At 47.3% G+C, this 22401-nt stretch overlaps 1 protein-coding gene across 1 annotated transcript in view; it reads left to right on the top strand.

Moving 5' to 3' along the window:
- Wdr72 (WD repeat domain 72) overlaps nt 1-22401 on the top strand; it is a 172886-nt gene that overhangs the window by 37207 nt on the left and 113278 nt on the right. Inside the window, exons 10-13 of the mRNA XM_023565937.2 lie at nt 2833-2974; nt 4498-4743; nt 6983-7203; nt 9368-9563. Of these exons, the coding sequence (XP_023421705.1) occupies nt 2833-2974; nt 4498-4743; nt 6983-7203; nt 9368-9563 (805 nt within the window). The remainder of the gene's footprint in view (nt 1-2832; nt 2975-4497; nt 4744-6982; nt 7204-9367; nt 9564-22401) is intronic.

Genomic DNA, 22401 nt, shown 5'->3' with positions numbered 1-22401 from the left:
CCCTGAAGTTTTGCAGAATTGAGCTGTGAATCCATCTGGGACTGGGGTCTGTTAGTTGGTAGGTTTTTTTTTTTTTTTATTACTTCTGTTTTATTGCCTGGTGTTGAGTTATTCAGGGTTCAGTTTTGGTAATTCATGTGTTGAAGAATCTATCCATTTTTTTTGTGAGTCCTCTAATTTATTGGCGTGGAGGTTTGAAAAGTAGTTAGTTGGTAATAATCTGTTGGATTTTGGCAGTGTCTGTTGTGGTTTAACCTTTTTTTATTTTCTAATTGCATTGATTTGGGTCTTTGGTAAGATTGGCTTTGTCTGTTTCATTTATTCTTTTGAAAAATCAGATTTTCAATTCACTGATCTTTGTATTTGTTTAAGTCTCAATTTCATTGATTTCTGCTCAGATCTTCATGATTTCCTTCTTTGTACTAGCTTTGGGCTTGGATTGTTTTCATTTTTCTTGGACCTTGAGTTGCATCACCAGGTTATTTGTTTGGGTTTACTCTGAATTTACTAAGAAAGAAATTATGCAAAGAATACCGTTTCTAATATCAGGAAAAAAATTAAATACTGAAGATATAACCTAAGTAGGGAAGTCAAAGATCTCTACAGTGAAAACAGTACTCAAAGAAGATTTTTAAAAAATGGAATCCTATCAAATTAAAAAGGCTTGCACAACAAAAACCACCACCGACCGAGCGAAGAGACAGCCTTCTGCATAGGAAAAGCATTTTCCCAGGCCTGCCTCAGAGAAAGGACATTCAAAAATCTGAAAGAAAATTAAACACCTCAATAAAAGACCCAGTCAAAAACTAGGCAAGTGAAGTGAGCAGACACTTCTCAGATGAAGCCAGTGAACATATGAAGAAATGCTGGACACTGCTGGCCATTGGAGAAGTTCAAATGGAAACACACTAAGACTCCATGTTACTCTAGAAGGGATTGCCTTCATCCAGGCATCGGATGACAGCAAAAGCCGTCTAGGGTGCAGGAATGTAATCTAGTGCAGCCACTATGGAAACCTGTGAGGAGATTCCTCAGAAAAGTAAAACTCAGAATCTCATTTGACTCCTCTAGTCCCTCTCTAGATATTTTCTCAGATGAGGTAAAGACGTTGTGTTATGGTGATCCATGTGTACCCATTTGTGGGAACACAGTTTATCATACCTAGAGTTTGGCAGCAGCTACAGGTTCCTCAGCTTCTGAACACCAGGAAGCACATAAAGAAGGATAAACAGGAGTTGGATGGACACTGGATGGACCTAGACGGACCATAATGGGCAAGTGAAATAAATCAGACACATACACTTAAATGTTGCATAGCTTCTCTGATATGAGAAACCCAAAGTACTGCATAAATAAAGAGACAACCCAAGGCCAGGCAGTAGGAAGAAGGGGACAGAGCCTTCAGATATGGGAAGAGGATCTAGAGGAAGGAGGAAGGGGCGGGAAAGAGGGTGAAGTGAGAACTGAGCTGTGGTGAGCACACGCACCAGCCTTCCACGGGGAAGTAACACCCTGCACACAAACGCGGACTAATGACAAAGAAATAAAAGAAATGAAAAGGAACTTGGAAACACCACTGGGAAGCTTGTTTCTCAGCATGTGATGCCGTACATCGAGGCACCTTCTATGGATAATTCCGGTCCAGGCCACCGCAGTTGTTTCCTGAAGTGTGCTGCGCAGTGGGTGGGGTCCGAATGCTGAGAGCGGAGGAAGGCTGCAGCCTCTCTGTTCAGTCCTCTCCGCATGCTGAAGCACAGCCTCTGTGATAACAGCTGAGAAGACTACGTCCCCAGCCTGGCAGCACCTATGGAAACAGATTAGGTAGAATGCACGCATGACTTGTTGGAATGGACTGGTCCCTCGTGTGCTCCTTGGAGGCATGGGGACCTGATTCAGCAAGTGGCCGGGGTTTGTTGCTCGCTTTCCCTGCCTCAGCTCCCCTCAGTGATGGATGCCGGTGCCTCCTCCTAGCTTCGCTGTGCTGGTCACACACAGCCCTTGCTTCCTCTCATAGCCTCTGAGAATGCGCTGCAGAGACTGCCACTCCTCCACCGAAGGCCCGACCAGAAAGCAAGCAGTTTTTGTCCAGGAGCTGTCACTTTCTGCAGCTTCTTTAATTCTGGCACCAGCAGTTGGCCTTCTGTACAGGACGCCTTTTGTTTGTACTTCAAAAAAGGGCTTGGTTTTGATATTCTGATCATTTAATCATTCTGATCCCTGTGCATGCATAATCTCCCTGGGAGCCCAGCTGGGAGCAGCTGCCTCTGGTACCCTGAGTTCACAGTGGATCACTCACCGCAGCTCTTAGACACTGCCTCAAGAAATCACAGAGCAGTTTGCAGTTTGCGTCTGTCATCCACAGCACTATGCGGAGTACAGATCAGCACTGCGTGGAGCATGGAACACATGTCTTAAGTTGCTGCTGCCTGTGTGTCTGTGAGAAATTAACCCTGGCTCCTAGCTCCCACATCTGTGTACAACAGTGACAGTGCACCAATGGCACAGGATTACCCTCAGGGTTATATACATATGTGTGTGAAGCTCCCATGGTGACGTGTGCACATAGCTTAGGAACACAGACCATGGCCAACCAGTGTGAGAGCCCCTTACCCACTCTGCATTTCAGCTGATGGCTTGACTTTTGGGTTTGCAAAGTCATTTTGTTCAAAATCACTGGTCATTTCCTTTAGTTCTCTTGAAACCTTTGAAACCATGGGAAATAAAGGGAAAAGACATGGTTCAGCTATGAACCGTGTTCCTCTGCTTAAAGGCAACAGCTGTCTCCTCTGTGTTACACTGCTCCCTGCCTCAAAGCTTGCCTTTCCTTTGCAGAGCCTTCCCTTTGTCATGGGCTACATGAATGAGCGGAAGGAACCTTTCTACAAGGTGCTGTTCTCTGGGGAAGTTTCAGGGAAGATTACTTTGTGGCACATCCCTGATGTTCCTGTAACCAAGTTTGATGGTTCTCCTAGAGGTAAGAGGTTTCCGTTTCCAATCACATCTCTTCTGAGAACTGCTGAACCATGTTCCTTAACATGGGCCTTCAGGCAAGAAAGTTTCTCCCATGTACTTCTGTGTGTTAGATGCTGACATACAAAGTATGATCAAAATACACACTGAGTGTCGCAGCGAAAGAAAACCTGTGTTGCTGTAGCAGACGCATTGCCATGGATCCTCCTCAGAACCCTCCTGTGTGCTCATCCCGTCATTCCTGCCCCTTGCTGACTCCCTTCTGAAAGTCCTCTTTCCTGAGTGTCTTTACAGGGCACGATCAAAAATGCAGTAAATGCTGCTGCTGAGTTCCATTCAGCAGAAAACCAGGCTCATGAAAACAATGAAGATGTGTTATGTGTATGCGTTAACTCCCCAAGACAGTGTAGTCATTATGTGCTGTAAACATATACTAATCTAAATTTAGAAATTAATTTAAAGATGGCAGTTTGACCTCATCCTCCTTATTCACGGGATCTAGCACCATGCAACTTACAGCTCATCCCCAAATTCACAGTGACCCTGAAGGGATTTGGGCTGTCAAGGCAGTCAGGACCCTGAGATACTCAGAGAGGAGTGAGAGAGGGACAATACGGGTCCTCCAAACAGTCCATGTGACACACAGGAAGGTTATACCCCAGCTGGGCGGCCTGCTGAATGTTGGATACGCAAGTTCATGATCTCTGAAATCAAGAATGAATTGGAGGAGCCATGAAGTAGGAGTAGGAAGTGTATACAGAGAGGAGGACAGCTCCTGAGAAAGATGAAAGGGGCTCCTCAGAAAGATGAAGGAGGCTCAAGGGGGCAGCCCGGGGATCCCACTTCTTGAGGGAGTTTTATAGGGTAAAACCACGAGGTGAGGCAAGTTCAAGGTGGGACAAAGCTATAGTCAACTAATAAGATTACAAATATAGTCGCCCAGGTAACATTGATCCAATGGAAAATCAGAAAGTGGGTATGAGATGGGCCAAAACTATGGTCAACCAATAAGATTACAGCAAGTATAATCACATAGGTAATACTGATTAAAGGAGGAAGCGGGTCACATAACTGCAGGGGAGGAATGGGCCAGGGAGGTTTCGGTCCCCAGCCTAAGGCAATGGGTGCCTACGAGGAGTATCAGTTACTGCTGTGCTGCCTAGGAGGAGCATGTGGGTGTCCTCATTTCTGTTTGTCTTCACCCTGACCCTAAGGAATGCGCCTCCAGCCACAGCTGCCCACTGCACTGACCTTTCAATGGCCCGGCCCTGTTAGACTGCCTATAATATTTCTAAGTAACTTAGCTGTCTCTGATAGTTTATTGTAATAATTTTAGAAATATTTAAGCCTTCATTGTAGTTTTCGCTCACACCTCTGAAAAGCAGGCATAAATGTAGAGGTTATAGGCCTGATTCACAAGGGGTAGATTCGGGTCTCAGATGGTTTTGAACACGGTGTCTCGGTTCCGTTTTCCCTGTCATGAATGGATAACTCCAGATGCCCCCTTTCTGTATGTTTTCCTCTTAGAGATACCAATCACCACCACCTGCACCCTTCAAGATAATTTTGACAGGCATCGAACGATGCCCCAGGGAATCCTTGGCCAGTTCTCTGGGTGTGGAGAGGAGGTAGCAGCTGAGGCTGTCACCGCGTCCGAGTACATCCCCAGCCTGGACAGGCTCATCTGTGGCTTCGAGGACGGCACCATTTTCATCACGCAGGCTCTCAGTGCTGCCCAGGCGGGCCTGCTGGACGTCGGTTCTGTGCCAAGAGGTGAGTAGATCTCTCCAGGCCCCACTTACTTAGCTTATCCAGGCCACACAAAGAGCGTTCAGGACCTCAGGGACTGACCCTTTTGTATGCATTTTAATATTAAAGCAAAGCTCACACAGAGCACCCAGGCAGAAAGTAACACATGAGAAATACCTCTCCCTTACTGACCTCCCACTTGCTTTTATCGAAAGCAGCTGTGGAAAACAATTTCTTTGTACCCTGCTTGAAATTTCCCACATACACACAAGTACGAGTATAGTGGTGTACAAGTACGAGTATAGTGGTGTACATGGTTGTAATTTTAACACATAAATAACAAGCTTACTCCACACACTTTGCTAAGATGTTCTTAAAAGTTTTTAATAAATTATTTTGATTTCATTCTTTATAATCATATTTAAATGACTAATAGTCATCAAATTTAAACATAAAAATCTCATTCATTGGTGTTTATCTTTTGTAGTCTCTAAGTATGTTAGAGAGTACAGGATTGTATACCCTTATGTATACATGTAGGTATAGCTGTAGTACTTATCCCCAGGAGTAGAATTACTGGATCAATATTTTATTGTAGTTTTAGTTTGGGAAATACATCTAAAAGGTTCTGTAAAGCTGGGCATGGTGGCTCACACCTATAATCCCAAAACTCAGGAGGCTGAGGCAGGAGGATCGCTTCCAGTTTAGGGCCAACCTGGGCTACACAGTGAGTTGAAGGCCATCCTGAACTGCATAGCAAGACCCTGTCTCAAAAAGATAAAAGACTGTAAAATACTTGTATCCACAGACATGTGCGTCCAGTAGTAACTTATACAAATGCCTTTGCCTTCAAACCTTTGCCAGCTTTGTATGCTATTTAGCTTTATAATCTTTGCCAATTGAGGAAAAAATGATGTCTCCCTGTTTTAATTCTTCTGTGTTAATGAAATCTATACTTCTGTTTATATATCTTGTGCGTGATTATAGCAAATATTTAAATACTGATACGCAGTAAGTAGTCCATATAAATGGAGGAAAACAGAGGACTGAGATTTTAGATTGTGTAGAAAAACTGTACACCACCGTTAAAATAGTGTAACTCCTACTAGAACGTGAGACTTAGGAGGAAAGTCTAAACCCCACTGGACAGGCTCAGCCCATGGAAGCCCTGGGCTTGCCTGGCCACAGCCTGCGTGTTTCTGACTTGTGACACAGTGACAGCTGGGGACAGGCGGCTGTGAGCTGAGGTGGTGATGTCCACACACGTGCTGCTGAGAAAGTGGTGAGAATCCAGTACCTAGGCTGACTTACCTTAATATCAGGGGAAAGCAGGCATTCAGGTTGGACCTGCTGCAGCTGAATTAATGTTGCTGAAGCTTCGCCAGGAGATGAAAGGCAGGATGCGCCCCATGGGTCAGAGTGACTAAAGTGGGAGGCAGGTTTGAGGGTTCCTCTCCGATTGGAGTGAAAGGAAGTTGTAGTGTGTGGTGCTTATGAGTTCAAGGCACACGGGTCATGGTGAGGAGGTGAAGGAGAAAGTGGTGGACAGAGGAAGGAAGTACCCAGCGCAGTGTCAGCACAGATGTGCTCTGAAATGCCCCAGGGGCCACTGCGTGCCAGGAGCGGTGCTGGGGACTATGGCTTCATCTCACTGGTGCCAACCAGCAGTCCTTCTGGGAAGAGTGGCTGTTACCCAGCCTTCCAGAAGCACACCCGAGCTGCAGGGCAAAACAGCTTCCTGTTCATGTGTCCAGCACCAGGTCTAGTGGTGACCAACCCGAGGAAAGGGCAGGTCTCCTAGCAGCAGGCCTGTGTCCTTCCATGTCTTGCTTGCCTCCTGACACCTGAACCTAACGCCTGCTTATCTGAGCCTCACATACTTCATCTGCGCAGTGAAGGTGTGGGACTTGGTAATCTCAGCATGTTCTGCAGCGAAATGTTCTAGATCACACTGACATAAAGAGCAGCAGCAACAATGCAGCTGCTTCTGTGGGCAGAGATACTGACTGTGCTGTGCCATGGGGCAGGGCTGGGCAGCTTGCTGGTCTGTAAGGAATTGTAGGCATGGAACACCAACTCTAGTGCTTTGTCCAGCCCTTCTCCAGCTTCCGAGGAGGAGCCAGACCTCCAGCCCAGGTGAAGAAGGGCTGTGCTCTAATTCTGTTAGCCAAGAATGTGCTTGCATTAAAAATACAGGAAGAAAATTTCAGTCATTCCTGAGTAAAGGCAGTTTTATACTGTGTGGTGTTGGACTGTTTTCCAGGTTCCTCTTCTCACAAAGCCCTTAAAGGCCACCAACAGCGTGTGACTTCCTTGCTGTACCCTCATGGTCTCTCTTCAAAGTCGGACCAAAGCTGGCTGGTGTCAGGGGACCAGAGCTCCTGCGTCATCCTGTGGGACATCTTTACGGACGAAGTGCTGCATAAGTTCTTTCTGGAAGCTGGTCCCGTTGTGAGCCTTCTGATGTCACCAGAGAACCCCAGAGTAAGTGAAAAGCAGAACACGCCATGTGGAAGTCATGCAGCTCTGCGGGGTATTTCTGAAGGAGAAAAAATGATGCAAAACAAAATTTCCGTGTATCCATCATATAACTGATGGCTTTTTTATGTTTGTTTCCAATCTTTTATGTTATGTAACTTTATTCTTACACCAATAATTTGGTTCTAAAGTAAATGTTTAATCAGTTGCAACTTTACAATAGAAATTTTTCCAAGTACTTAACATTTTTTTCCTTTTTTCTCTAATTCTCTTAGTAATGTTTTAAAAATGAAATAAATACTGCAAAAACTAATCAAACAATGTAACTTCTATTCATTAGAAGTTAACGTGCGCCTTCCACAATCTCCTTTTATAATACTGATAAAGTTACATTGTTTTTTCATGAATTTTTATTTATTTCTTTACTTATTGAACTTCAACAAATTTATGCTCACCTACTTGTGTTAGGCAAAAAATGAAATAGTTTTGGGTATAATTTTCTTATGAAATATCAATTTAAATTCTGCCTGTAGCAAGCTAATGTCTTTATTAAGTATGAACGACCAACTTTTGCGTTTTCTATATAAAATAAGTTCAAGGTAATTCAAGTCAAGCAACACATTTTAACATGGCAAAGGGAATACACAAAGTGGCCTGGCCTGGACTTGCAGAGTGGATCTGAAATAGTTAATTAGTTTAATTAACTATAAATAGTTTAATAGTTAATTAAAATAGTAATTCATTTATAATGTTATTTCTCTATAATATTATGAAAAATCAACTCTAAACTAAACGTGGAAAATTTAAGGCCCAGGAGTCAGTATTCTAGCAACACGTGTGACTGAACAAAATGGTGAACCTAAAGTGAGTGTGTCAAATGGAGGTTCCCTGGTGAAGGGAGTACCTTGATCCCTCTCATGTTCTGGGTTCCTCCTCTCTCTTTCCTTCATTGTTTTAATCATTGCTTTTCCCTTCAGCTGCAGGGCAGGCGTCCACCTGTGTCCCTCCTGCCCCTTTCACTCCTGCAGTCCTCACAGATGACGTAGCGCTGGATGAGGCTCTCTCACACCAGCTCCCACGCAGGGTCATTGTCAGCAGAGCAGTGCTGCAGCCCCAGTAACCTCTGGGACAAAACTCAGCAGCGAGGGCTCGGGGCCCTTGAGAAGAGCCCAGAGCCAAGGTCCCCACACCCCACACCCCCACACCTTCTTCCTGAGAATCCACCTTCCAGCTGCCTTAACTGGCCTCCTCAGTGGGGTGGGGCTGGGGTATGTGTGTATGCTGGAGCTGTGGGGTGGCTGAGTTCTCCAAGGCCTGAGGCAGCTGGGAGAAATAACTCAGATCCATCCGCAAGCCCAAGCCACTTGTATATTCCCTTTGCCATGTTAAAATGTGTCACCCAAGAATTTCTGAAACCTTGGAATGAATGAGGAAGCAAAGATGTCCCCAGAGCCCCACACAGGCTAATGTGGGCCCCAGGAGAGGATCAGCAAAGCTCAGCAGTGCTTTCCACACAGCAGCTGAGCTTCTGGGCAGGTCCGCAGCCCATATGCGTGGTCCAGCCCTAAGCTGGACCAAGGTGAGCACACACTGACCTTTCACAGAGACGGAAATACTGTGCTCCTGTGAGAGTGCTGCTGGCCCTATGTCTCTAAGCTTGTGCACTCAGATGCAGTCCTCTAACGCTCCCTTCTTTTAGACCCCAGTCTACACTGAACTTCCTGTTTGGATTAGAATTGCATAGTTCTGGGAACAGCCCAGGTCACATCCTGAGGCTTTAAGTGGAGACGCTCAGCTCTGACACCCTTGGGCCTGAGCTTGTGTCTACAAATAGCTTCCTCCTGCAGCAAGGGTTTATTTTACTCTGTGTTGCTTTCCACGTTTGCCTGCCCACTGCCTGAGCTGGCTGGGTGGCGCTCAAGTCCTTTACTTACCTCCCAAGCACACTGGTCCCCTCTCCTTGCCCCAGGTGACTTTCCTCTGGAGTTGCTGAGCCTAAGCTCTGCCCTGTGTCCCAAGCACCTCTGCAGAGCGCAAGGGGGAAGCAGAAATGCTCTTCCATTAGCAGGGCCATAAGAAAATGCTTTATGTTGCCAGGCAAAGGGACCCAGTTTAGTCCTAAAGAAAACACTCACCTGCTCTCTTACCCAAGCCTATTGCTGTCTCCCAGCCCAGGGAGGACTGGACAGTGTGCTGTGTGTGCAGCGACCACTCAGTGGCCCTCCTGCACCTGGAGGAGAAGAGGCCCCTCATGCAGGCCCGGAAGCACCTTTTCCCTGTCACCACTGTAAGGTGGCACCCGGTGGAGAACTTTCTGATTGTTGGATGTGCTGATGACTCTGCCTACATCTGGGAAATTGAAACAGGTAAGCTGAATTTTCACCTTCCTGTACCAACGACAGGTGAGCACCTGGCCAGGTAGAGGGAAAGTCCAGAGAAGGTGCTGGGCAGCCCCAGGGCCCGGCCCTCTGTGGGTTGCACTGTCGGGCAGGGGAGCCAGCAGCCCCGCTCAGATCCTGACCCGCTGCTGACTGGCTGATGGGGCATGCTCAGGAATGGGCCGGATATTTCTGGAAGCTATAAATAAAAACATAAGTTATCTGCTTTAATTATTAACAAGCGAGAAATTTAGTGTCCTCCTGGTCTCAAATTATCATTGCATTCTGCCGTCTTCAGCATACTCACCATCTCAGCAACATTTTGAGCTAATTGATGATCCGTAATAATGGAAGATAATTAATTATAAAACTCCAAAAAGTTGAGTCAGGGAAACTGAAAACGGAGTGGCTCGCTGGAACTTTTAATACTGTGCTGCAGAGAACGTTTGAACCTGAAAGTGTTTTTGAAAAGTTTCACTGCATGACTGCAGATTAACCCTGATGCATTTCAGAAAATGCCAGGACCAAATCACACAGGAGAGATGGCTGGTGTATGACTGTCAGGTGGGCCGAGTCCACTTCCCTGGGCAGCTGTGCAATCGTGGTGATGAATCCGTGGTGGTTTTATGTTGGATGCCATTACTGTAGTGGGTAGTTTATAATATTGGTTTAGAGCCAGACTCCACTAAAGGAATTGCTGTGAGCTTTGCCTCTTGCTGTTGTGTGTTAGTGATGACTGACGTGCCTGAATTCCCTGGGTCTCACATTGGGACCTCAGTTTACAGCTCTGACAGATCTGGTGTCTGTCTCCCTGGGGTAGGCAGGAGTCATCATTTCCCTCAGGGGAGCGGCAGCTCAGCTAGTTGTGCAGAGTCGGACAGCTGGCAGGTGCTGACCTGCCGAGGGCTCGGTGTTCGTGCACCATACATTCATGTGGTTTAGGAGAATTGTCAAATTTTGGGGTCTGCCTGGCAGCAGCGGGGTACAGTGGATGCAGTCAGCGCTGGAGTCTGAGGTTTCCCCAGGACCTGTGCATGAGCCCAAGCTCCTCAGCATGCGGCATGATGGTGAATCTTTTAGATTTTACGAGCGCCCAAACTGCAACCCTACATTTACTTCCTTACCACCAAGCACCAAGGCTGCAATGAAACCTGAACACTGAGACTTTAGTTTAGAAAAAACAATTGCTATCCCATGTTCAGCTGCCAGGGCGATGTGGCTCTTGTGCTGATGGAGAGGGCTCCCTGCGTGCCCGCTGCGGCACCTGTGCCATAGGTTTGCCACCACTGCTGTAGATGCTGGACCCCAACAAGCACAGTGCAGCCCTTCCATCCAGGACCCCAAGGGCCTTCACCAGACCCTGATACTGTAGGGTTAGAGGAAGGGCAGCAGTCACCTGAGATCATATTTATGCCCTTTCTGTTTTATTTCTGTGAATTTTTTAGTATCCCCCCAGGTACATAATTAAGTGTGGTAAAACATTGGAAAAATGAAGAAACACAAACAATCCCCTCCGCTGCCCAGACAGAAATGCTGTGCATATTTTGGAGCTCTCTGCTGGATTATTCCTGTGATGACACACAGATGCCAACACTGTCTTTCAGTCGTGGTCCTGGCAGGACGTGGAATCCAGCTCCAAGACAAGGCAAACTTTACTGAAAGGACAGTTTTCAAAGTCACAGGGAAGGCTGAGAAGAGAGGGCAGCCTCGGGCCACCAGGAGCTCTTTCTCTGTGGGCTGAGGCTGTTGAGGAGAGAGATTATTGTTACTGCCCATGAGAGCGGGCGCTCAGGGCTGAGGGGAGACTGGTTACCCCTGCACTCAGGGAGGAACAGCCCCACAGGTGTGCAGGGATTCGCCTCCATTTATCCAGTGCCCCTAGGAGTTGGAGGGGAGACTGCAGATCTAGGGCTGTGCCTCACTGTGAGAGAGCAGAATACCCAGGGCAGGGAGGCATCGGGGGCTGCTGAGTGGACAGGGGTCACATGGTGGTCATCCTGGGTGCTCCAGGACTCACCCATGATGGGCTGCTGGAGCTGCTTTCTGTCACAGGCTTGTGTTAGGATGACCACATCTGGTACTGACACACACTTAATGCCATGCTCACCCAGAACGTTGGTTCCCAGCGAGGCTGTTAACCTCACTTTGCTGGCTTGGGGGTGTTGACATAGCTCAGCTGAAAGAGCCTGGTCACTACAGCTTTGTGACTCAACACTAGTGTCCCGTGGTGTGTCAGCAGTCGTTTTCAAGGCCGCCTTTCCGAGCAGTCCTGGAGAGTGTGGTGGACCCTGTGTCTTGGCTGAGGGCCACCTGCACGGCCCTTTGTCCTCTTGAGTCTGACGCTGGCTTCCTCATGAGTTCCTTTAACATTGGCATTTCTAACTTTGCTTAAAATTGAGCAACCTCCTTTCTCTGTCCCAGGCTGCATTTGTGATGGCTAAGATGGCTCCACAATGAGTACTGATGGCTCAGTACTGACTTTTGTTTACTCCCTTCCTGGTGGGGAAGGTTGGGAGCAGGAAGCAGGGCACACAGTGCCAGCTAAGGCTGGCTTGGCTGCACAGTGAGTGTAAGGGGCTGTCTTCTGCACTGGTGTGAGCAGAGGCCTGGCAGAGGGCGGGATGATCAAGCCCAAAGGCCCCGGGGCCTTGGGTGGTCGACGTATGTGTCCCTCTGGCCACTGGGTAGTCATGGGACTCTAGAACCCTGCTGACCACTAGAGTAGGTCCCTGGCCTCCTGTCTGTGCCTCTGTGGGGCTGGGGCTGTGCGTTGCCCAGCTCTTCTCCCTGGGGCCTTGCCCTGGGCTTGGCTCGCAGCTGCTGTCTCCTGAGGCCTAACCCAAGCTGGGTGAAGGGTCCATCCTTGATGCCGCTCCCTCTGTCGCCAGCCTCCTGCACACCTGAAGGAGGAATAAGTTGGTGTGAAGTGAGCTATTAGATCTTCCAACACAAGAACACCCCAGGGAGAAAACAAGAGCAGCTGAGGGGAGAGTTTGGGGAAAAATCCCCAGACAGCAAAGGCCAGGGAAGGAGGTGAAGCCAAAACAAGGACTTTCCATTTGTGCCAGAAGTGCACTTGGGGAAAGTTTGGGGACACTGGTGGTAGAGGATAGGGGAGGATTGGTCTCTGTGTTGCCCACCTCAGGGGCAGGGACAGCACAGCCCCTGTGTCTCACAAACCTGTGCCACAGCCTCTTCTCACAGGGCTTTGCGAGGCCACCAGCGTAGGCCATGGAACCTGGAAGGGCTCCCTTCTAGGAGCAGGAGTACAGTTGTGTGCATAAGAGCCTGGAAGCTGTGTGCACAACGGGGCCAAGGGAGAGATCAGCACCTGGCGTTGGGAACAGTCCCAGGGCTTGATCCTGGCTAAAATTGCAGCCCTGGTGCTGGAGTGCCAGGCACAGGTATGCAGGAGGGTCTGTCGGACGCTGGTTGGAGGGAAGATGCTACACGGCACATGCACACATCAGGTCACCTGTGTGTGGGCAGAGCCAACAATGCAACCTGATTGCCTAGACAGCATGGGCACCAGAGTGCTGATTATCCTAAAGTGCCTCAGGGTGCCCCAGAGATAACTGTTTAATGACAATGAAGTTTGAAATAATCCCAGGGACTCCTGTGCTCCCGGAGGTGGATTTGCGTCACAGAACACTTGCATAATGAATTGTGAGTGACTCTCGTGTTGTTAAAGTAACTGCTACGATTGATTCTTTTGTTGTTATGCCAATGGCCTGTGTCATGATGTAGGGCTTAGTAAACAACTGGATTATTTGTTTGTAAGGAAATGAAATCTAACTGTTTTGAAAATGAAACATTTTTGTTTAAGATGTTCAGGAAAACATTTTTCTTGCACAGTGGGATGGAAGATGCATTCACCTTGTGGGCCGTAATTCCCACTGCTGATCTCTCAGCTGTGCTGTGATGGTTGAAGAGAAGCCTTAGATAAATCTCTGAAAGCTGGGGGATGTGTTCCAATAAAGCTTTATTCCCAGGCACAGGCAGCAGGAGTTCTGGTCTGCAGACCCCTTGAGAACAGTGACCGCTTTTTTTGAAGACGGTTGCTAGTCCTATGTATATACAAACCTCCAGAAAAGAAATCAATTGCGTGATTGCACAACAATGTGAATGTTTTTAGTGTCATGGAATTGTACACCAAAAAACACAAAACAAACAAGCAAATACATAAAAATCATTGTTACCATGACAACTCCTTCCTGAGCAGGCTCAGCCTCAGTTTCTGTGTGTGCTGGGTTGGACCAGACAGGCGGGCTGGCTCCTGTGAGGAAGGGGCTGGGCATAGCCGTGGGGGTGAGGTCTCGGGCTGGTGTCGGCCCTGCTCCTGTTCTGGCCTGGTCCTCACTGTCCAGCAAAGCAGGTGGGGGCCACAAGGGCCTGGAGAGAGGAGGCATCTGTGGGTCCTGAGCTTTGGAAGATGAGGTCACCGTGTCTCTCAGAGCTGGTTCTGAGGCCTGGGCCCTCCAGGGCAGATGGGCACAGTGCATGGCAGGGGCAGGGTGCTGTGTGGCACCTTGTCCCCAGGAATTCAGAAAAAAACAACAGTGGACTTCAGAGTTTGCATCTTGTATATGGAATCGCCTATCTCTTGATGTGTATTTTCTGTTGGAATCAGTAGTAAATAGCTAGAAATTTACCACATTAATAGAGATATATAATGAAGCACTTGTGTTTCTGTGGATTCAAAGTTCAAGGTGTTTTTTTGTTGTTGTTGCCTTTTTTGAGACAAGGTCTCGCCATGCAGTTCAGGTGGGACTTTTACTCACTTTTGTAGCCCCAGCTGGTCCTGAACTTGCAATGATCCTCTTGCCTCAGCCTCCTGAGTGCTGGGATTACAGGCATGCACCATCACACTTTGCTAAAGTGTAAAGTCCTAAAAAATGATGCATACTATCAACAAGAGCTAGTAGGACACTTTAAGAAAATATCCGGTGTTGAATTTTCCTCAGGTCTATTTGTTACAACCATTTAGAGCCATGGAGGTGGAGAATCCACAGGTGTGGGACACAGTTTCTCAGAAACATTGTCCTGACCCCCTGTGGGACAGGACCGCATGGGCAGATTCTTACTCTGCCGGATCAAAAACCAGCCAGGTTCCCTGTGGGTGATGGCCCCTTCTCCTGTCCAGCTCACTCACTGCAGCCTCCTCTGATGTGGGCACTGGCGAGAGGAATTTAAAAATTACCCTAATGAGGACCTCTGCCACACTGGGGTCGGTTTTGCTTGGTTTTCTCCAGGTCGCACCTTTGCAGCACAGCCGAGGGTTAGTGATGGCTTTGGCCCGCAGTGTCCCCTCTCCAGCTTGTCACGTCCTCAAGGCCACACTGTGCTGTTGTGGCAGACACAGATGGAACCTCTTGGGAGGATACTTTCCAGAGAAGAAAGCCAGGACACGTTATGGTTCAGAGTGGGATTTTTTTCCATCTTACCCGTGCCGAGTCCCTTTTTTTTATTATAGAAATTTCTGATGTTACCGCTCAGCACAGCCTTTCCACTTCCTGTCTGTGCTTTGAATCTCCATTTCCTCCGCACAGCCAAGCTGTAATTCGCCATCTTGGTTCACGCAGCATTTTGTGTGCGTGTGCACTTGTGTTTGTTTGTATTCTGCCATTATGAATATGGACTATGTTTGAAATTGAGCAGCTAAACATTTGCACAGCTGTGGAAGTGCCATCTGTTAATAGGCAGTGGTGCCCAAGGGAGTTAAGAGCAGCAGCTTCAGGAGTCCTGATTTTCGTCTTCTCCTACCCCTTCCCTGCTCATTCCACCAGTCCAGTGTGAGCTCTTCCATGAGAAGTTAGGTTTCCATGGCAGCGGGCACTGATGAAATGGTAACCACTGTTCATTATAAAACCTCGCAAATCACCATCCCCATTTGATCCATAAACTGTCACTGCTCCTTGGTTCTTTGCTTTCCTACTCTGCTCATTCAGGGGCTGTAGCGGGGCAGGGAGGGTGCTAACCTCTGAGGTAGCTAGGAAACTGCTCCGAGACAGAGCAGGTGGGCGTGGTGCTTGCCTGGATCCTCAACAATGAGATTGGAAGCTCGTGGGGAAAAGCGCCTCTGTCTTCTGAGGCTGTCATAGCTCAGGTGTTTCCTGCGCGGATTTACAGTTCCAGGGTGAACACTTGTCCTTCTCCCTAGGCTATGATGCTGCAAGCCCAGGAATTGTGCCTGTCCTGTTCTTTGCTGTTTCCAGGGGCAACAGCAGCACCTGATGCATAGAACTCAATAAATATTTGGTAAATTCACTTGAGAATGAAAAAGAAATTAGCTTCTGTAAGCACAAATAGTTCCATGTGACTCCTTCCTCATTTCTAATCTGTCAAACTAACGTAATCGCTTATAATTTAAGGCAGAAGACTCTGCCACTGTTAATTTGTGCACTCTGGGCTAAACCACTAAATTGATCAGTGCCAGAGTTTTGTTGGGATAGTGATGATAATGAGGCTTTATTGGCAATGCTTGAAGAACATGAACATACACTGACATAAATATACACAGATATATACGTGTAAAGATATGTACACATACTGTACAAATATATCACATGCTTACTATAATAAAAGGGAAAGTAGGGAAGCAAAAGGGAAAAAAGATATTTGAATAGATATTTCTCCAAAGAAAAACTAAATTAGAACTCATAAGATTTTTAAACTTTTGTGTAGCAAATGGCTTCATCAAGAGTATAAAAAGAGGGCTCAAGCTGTAGCTCAACAGTAGAGCTCTTGCCTTGCATGCACAAGGTCCTGGGTTCAATTCCCACCACCACAAAAAAAAGATGTGATAAGAGAGTGTACAGAATGACGAAGTGATTTGCAGATCATATATCCAATAATGGACTAACATTTGTAACGTAGAAATAACTCCAGAGCACAATAGTGACGACAAACTAGCCAGGGTTAAAAAGCACGCAGGGTTTGGATAGAGATTTCTCCAAGGAAGACATGCAAATGTATCACAAGCAAAGAAAAAATTTATCATAATTAGTTTTCAGACAAACTCAAAATCACAGTGAGATACCATTCATCACGTAAACTGAGAAGCTGCTAATAAAAGAGAGTGGCAAATGGAAAGTGTTAGCAAGGAGGATGTTATGGTTCAGATCTGAGATGTGCTCAGAGGCCGGGCTCATCCACTGGCCAGCCCACAGCTGCATGTGCTAGTAGGACGTGGCCCTGGTCAGAAGAGGCGGCCACTGTGGTGTGACCTGGAAGGTGAATCTCCCTCCCTCACTCCCTTCTCTGCTTCCTGGCCCCGTGATGTGAGCAGCTTTCCTCCGCCAGGCCCTTCTGCCATGCAGAATATGGATGGAAATTTCTGAACTGTGAGCCAAATAAAGCTCTCCTCCTTTAAGTGTGGGTGTCTGCTGCTGTGTCCTAGTGGTAAGGAAAGTGGCTAAGACCGCAGTAGCGAAGCAGAACCAGCGGTACATGGGGGTGGGGGCACGCAATGGTGCCCTTTCAGGGCCGGGTGTGGTACTTCCTCAGAGATGAACACAGGGTCACCAGGCATCTCAGCAGGGCACTCTGAATATCCTGAGAACTGCAACCTGTGCCTGCAGGAAAGCTGGTGCACAAGTGGTTAGCACAGCACTATTCATGATGGTCCAGAGGTGGAAACAGGCAGATACCCATCAGCTGAAGGCAGGGGAAACAAATGGCGCTATCAACATACAGTGAAATACCTTGTTGTATGGAGAAATGAGGCCCTGATGCGTGACTTGTGAGAACACTATGCTAAATGAAAAGGACACAAAAACATATATTGTACAATTCATTCCACGTGAAATATCTGGCATAGTCCAACCCACAGAGACAGTGGACTGCAGTTGAGGAAGATGGGGACAGAGAGGACCTGTGGCCTGGGATGTGCTTGCAGGGTGATGAGAGTTTTGAAGCCAAAACCAGGTGGTGGTGGCTGTACTATATTGTGAATGCAATAAGTGCCACTAAATTGTGGTGGGAGAAAGTTACATTAAAAATGCCCCGCAAATTTAGAAGGTGCACAGACCTCTATAACAAGCAGTAGAATTCCGTGTTTATAGACAGTCACTCCCAAAGGCTGGTGTGCTCCACTTTTTCCCCTCTTACATGTTACTATATATAGATCTATGTCCACATTTATTTTTATATGGCGATGTGAACATTTTTATGATTGCATGCCAAGGTAATCAATATCCCATATAAGCTAATTTTTTTTGTTATTTTTTAAATTTTTTTTATTTTAAAGAGAATAAAATCAAGCAAAATAAAACAGAATAAAGCCAATCAAAACAAAACAGTGTAAGTGATGCAATACTTCAAAACAATATAATAGAAAATCAACGGTAGTTACCATAGTGCCTCTTGTTGTCTTCAAAATAGCTGCCGATACCTTCACACATAGTGAAAATGAAACAAAACAGAATAGAACCAATAAAATAAAACAATGAATGCAGTACAGGATTTCAAAACAAGATAATAAATATAATAGTAATAGTAAAAATAGTAAAATAAATTTTTAAAAATAGTAAAATAAATAAAAGAAATAGTAAAAAGTAAATCCAAAATGGCTACCATAATATATCTTGTTATCTTTAAAAGAGTTGCCCATGCCATTAGATATAATAAAATCAAACAAGACAAGCCAGAATAAAACTCAACCCAACAAACAATGTAAATGATACAGGACTTTAAAACAAGATAATAGGGAATTGACAATGGTTACCACCTTCAGAAAGAGATTACCCCATATACACTACATCCTGTATTGTTATCCTCTGACTAGATGATCAGACTACCTGCTTTAGGCCTGCAAGGTTAGTGAAATGCTGATTACTACCAGCATTAAGATGTGGGGTTTTTTGCCGGGCATGGTGGCTCACGCCTGTAATCCCACCACCCCCCTGGAGGCTGAGGCAGGAGGATCCTTGTGAATTTGAGATCAGCCTAGGCTACAAAATGAGCTCAAGGCCAGCCTGAGCTGCATAGAGAGACCCTGTCTCAAAAAGACAAAAAAAAAAAAAAAAAAAATGTGTTTTTTTTGTTTGTTTGTTTGTTTTGGTACCAGGGATTCAACTTACAACCTCATGCTTTCCAGGCAAGCACTTAAGCCCTTGAGCTAAATCCCTGGCCCCCTGTATTTTACCTCATTAGCTATCATCACAGTCTGTGTTTCTCTGCGTCAGCTGGTCACATGGTGTGGGGGTAGGCCTTGGCTGTTTGTTCTTGGCTCCCAGCCTGTGTGCAGGAGGTGGATAGTGTCTGGTTTTCCCCACAGCAGCCTGGGCATAGCACTGACTCACAGGAAGGGCTGGCTTCTTCTAAGCTAATTATTTTATTTACAACATGACGAAAAGATTCCTCAGCTTCTCCAGACCAATGATAGGCTTCACTGTAAGGAGAAAGCTAAGAGCTCTTACTGGTCTGAGAGATTTTCAACCTGGGATGTGTCAGAATCACTCGGGGGAGCTGTGCAGTGAAGAGGGCTAATGACGGAGGGCTTTCCCAGGCAGGTTGTCCCTGAGTGCCTTCCCTGTCCCTTTTGTTTTTTAAATACCAGCATGCAACTACAATAATAGTGAGATTGACTTTGTTATCTTCATCCAAGTTAACACTGTAGCTGTGAAGAAAAGCATATAAGTCTTGTGAAATGTATTCTTTTACCTCTGCATAAATCCTCACTGGACCTGTGCACACACATGTGCATGGAAACACATATGTGTGCAGACACACTCCCATAGCACAGCACTGTCTCAGAATTGTCTGCAGTGCCAGGTGCTGAGCCTGGACCTCTGCTCCAGGAACTTACGTAACCCTTCATTTGCTCTCTCAGTTTTACAGACTTTTCCCTTTCATGGTGAGGAAGTTCCAATAAAGAAAAATGATCTGCTTAGGACAGTCTCTGCTGTGCTCTTAATAATTAAATTCCCTCAGATCTGGACTTCCTCCTCCTCCTCCTCCTCCTCCTCCTCTTCCTCCTCCTCCTTTTTCTCCTCTTCTTTCTCCTCCTCTTTCTTTTCCTCCTCCTCCTCCTCTTCCTCCTTCTCCTTCTCCTCCTACTTCTTCTACTCCTCCTCCTCCTTCTGCTTCTCCTCCTCCTCTTTCTCCTTTTCCTCCTCCTCCTCCTCTTTCTCCTCCTCCTCCTTCTCCTCCTCTTTCTCCTCCCTTTTCCTGTTCCTCTTCTTCTGACTTGCTTATCAGTCTTTATTAGTCATGAATATTTGAAGAATTTTCTACATCATATTGCAGAATTAAACTTTATGGGAACGTGGTTCTGTATTGTCCTTATATACCCTATAAAGACTTTTAAAATCCAGTGTTGCTCAATTAATGTCTTTCTGTGAAACACACACACACACAGGGAAGGATGTGCATATGCAGGTAACTGAGGCATTGATGCCTTGACGGCCTCTGGCTCTCCTGGTACAGTGATGTACATTAGGCTGTTGTATTTGCAGGTATGGTACTGCAGCTGTGGTACTCAGAAGCAGATATGAAACTGATGCGGTCTCATTCCAATGATAAAAGTAAATACTGTCTGCTGATGGAGTCACTTTCACAATTAAGTCCTCCTTTGCTGCCTTTATTGTTCCCTCTGGCGGTTGCTGTCTTCTTGGGTTTCTCTGGTGAGGAAAGTACCCCCTGCGGTGGCCCTCAGCAGTGCTGCAGTCTACTTGGCATCCAAGTGGTGTGTGGCTGAGGGCTTCTGCAGTCTGCAGCATCTGTCTCTGGGCCCTCTCTGCACCCTAGAAAGGGGGAGCACATCTGGGGCCCACCTTGCACCCCAGCTACCCCTCTCCTTGGGCGCCTGCTGTAGACATGGGGTATGGTGGAAATGACCCTCCCACCTGCTTGCTTTGGTTCCCTGGCAACTTCCACCCACCAGCTGCCAGGGAGGGACTGGAAGCTGAGACCCGGTGGACTGAAGAGATTGTGACTCTTGGGAAAGGAGGCTCTGATTCGGCTGCGAGATGCAGGATATTGGATGCACTTGAGGAGTCCAAGTGTATCAGTAACATCCAGCCATTAACCTCTCATCAGGATCAGACGAGAAAGGCCTCTGTGCTTCTAGGGATGAGCCAGGTGCATCCTTGGCTTGGAGCATGGAGCGGGGACTTGACTGCAGGAAGGTTGCCGTGTCCTACCCCACGTGCTCAGCTTACGCTGCTCGTTAATCTCTGCCTTGTCAGTGCGGCCTCACCACAGCCTGCCTGTCTGTCCCCTGACCCTTCACAGTCATATGAAGCAGGTTCCCGTCCCCAAGCACCACGCTCCAATGCCAGGAGGGCAAGAATCCCAGGACCCTGCCTGATGGATCAGAACTGAGGGTGTTTATGAGGTGAAGTTCCAAGAGTATTGGAATCCAAAGACTTGATGAAATAATTTACTTTTAAACCATAATTTATGCTGCAGAGGCTGTAAAAATTATTAAATATCTCACCACCCTCATATTTATTTACTTTCATATCTTTATGCCTATATGCCTTTAGTTAATTATTTTGTTTAAAAGGCAAAACTTTCACATATAAAATTAGAAAGGCAAAGATTTGAGGTTCCAGCCTGTGGACCAGAGCAGCATGGCTGCCCCAGGACCTGGCCATATTGGCTCCCTATTTTTGCGCCCACAGTACTGACAGTCGCCCCCACTTAATGTCTCCCTGACCTGTGAGCCAGCACCCAGGACTCAGCCAGGCTCCTGCTTAGCAGGCCAGGTGCAGGCGGACCGTGCTCTCGGGAGGACTGGCTTCCAAGCTGTCAGATCACAGCGTGAGGTCGTGCGCTGTATGAGTCTGAGGTCCCGCAGTCGTGGCCCCTCAGCTTCTCTGTTTTAGGCCTCCCTGACTTACTCTTCCAGCAGCTGCATAGAATTCTGCCTTCAAAGGGCCCCTGGTGATATCTACCTTCCAGCCAGTGAAGGCCAGCAGATGGAAAGCCTTTGCCACCTCCACAAGTCCATTTGCCAGGTTCCATGGCAGTCACTGGAGCATTGGCCCCTTCTGATCTGGGTCAGGGATCAAATACAGACCGGGGTCCCTGGAGTGCTTCTGAGAGTCCCCCTGTCACCTTGGTCACAGACCTGGAGGGCTCCATTGGCGGCGAAGCTTGGTGTTGGGGTAAAGCTCACAGGTGGATGCTGTGTGGCGCTGAGCTCACAGGTGGATGCCATGTGGGTGCCAGGCTGCACCCTCTGCCTGTGCACAGCATTGCCGGCCCAGGGAAAACCGATAGCACCGTGCTGCTCTCCTCCGAGCCGCCTTCACCTCTCACTCCAAGCACATAAGAACAAAAGCTAAGAAAAAATACAAAGACCAAGCAAGGCTGCAGGTGCCGTCTGCTCTCAGTGGCACTGTGCGCAGGACCCCTGGCTTGGGGTTTGCTTTTCGTCTCGCAGCTCCTTCCTGGAAACACTGCCCCTGGGACACAGAGGGAATGGTGCTGGGAGGGAAGGCAGGATGCCCAGGGGACCGTGTAACCCTCAGTGCAAAGCAGGAGGGGTCAAACCTGCTTGTGAAGCATTTGGAGACTGAACAGGGAGAGCACAGCTGGTGTGCAGATCCGAAAGGCACAGCATGAACAATGTTTTGCAGTGCTCAGTGCAGGACGCCATCCGCGCTCTGCTCTCCCGCGATGGAGAATGTGTGCAGCCCCGTGGGCCCTCCTTACATCACTGCACAGACCATGCTCTCCTGTCACCATCCTTCCTGTCCGCATGAAGTTGAAATTTAAAATTTAGTTACAGTAGACACTATGTTTTGGAAGAGCGGATATTTCGCAAGCCTGTGCTCAAGGAAACCTTGGGTTAAATTTCCTCTAAGGTTAATGCATC

This window comes from Cavia porcellus, unplaced genomic scaffold (assembly GCF_034190915.1).
Source record: "Cavia porcellus strain 051 isolate PalLab524CR breed Dunkin Hartley unplaced genomic scaffold, mCavPor4.1 scaffold_1, whole genome shotgun sequence".
NCBI lineage: Eukaryota > Metazoa > Chordata > Mammalia > Rodentia > Caviidae > Cavia > Cavia porcellus.
Note: the sequence above shows the minus strand (reverse complement) of the source record. Positions and strands in the feature narration are given on the sequence as shown.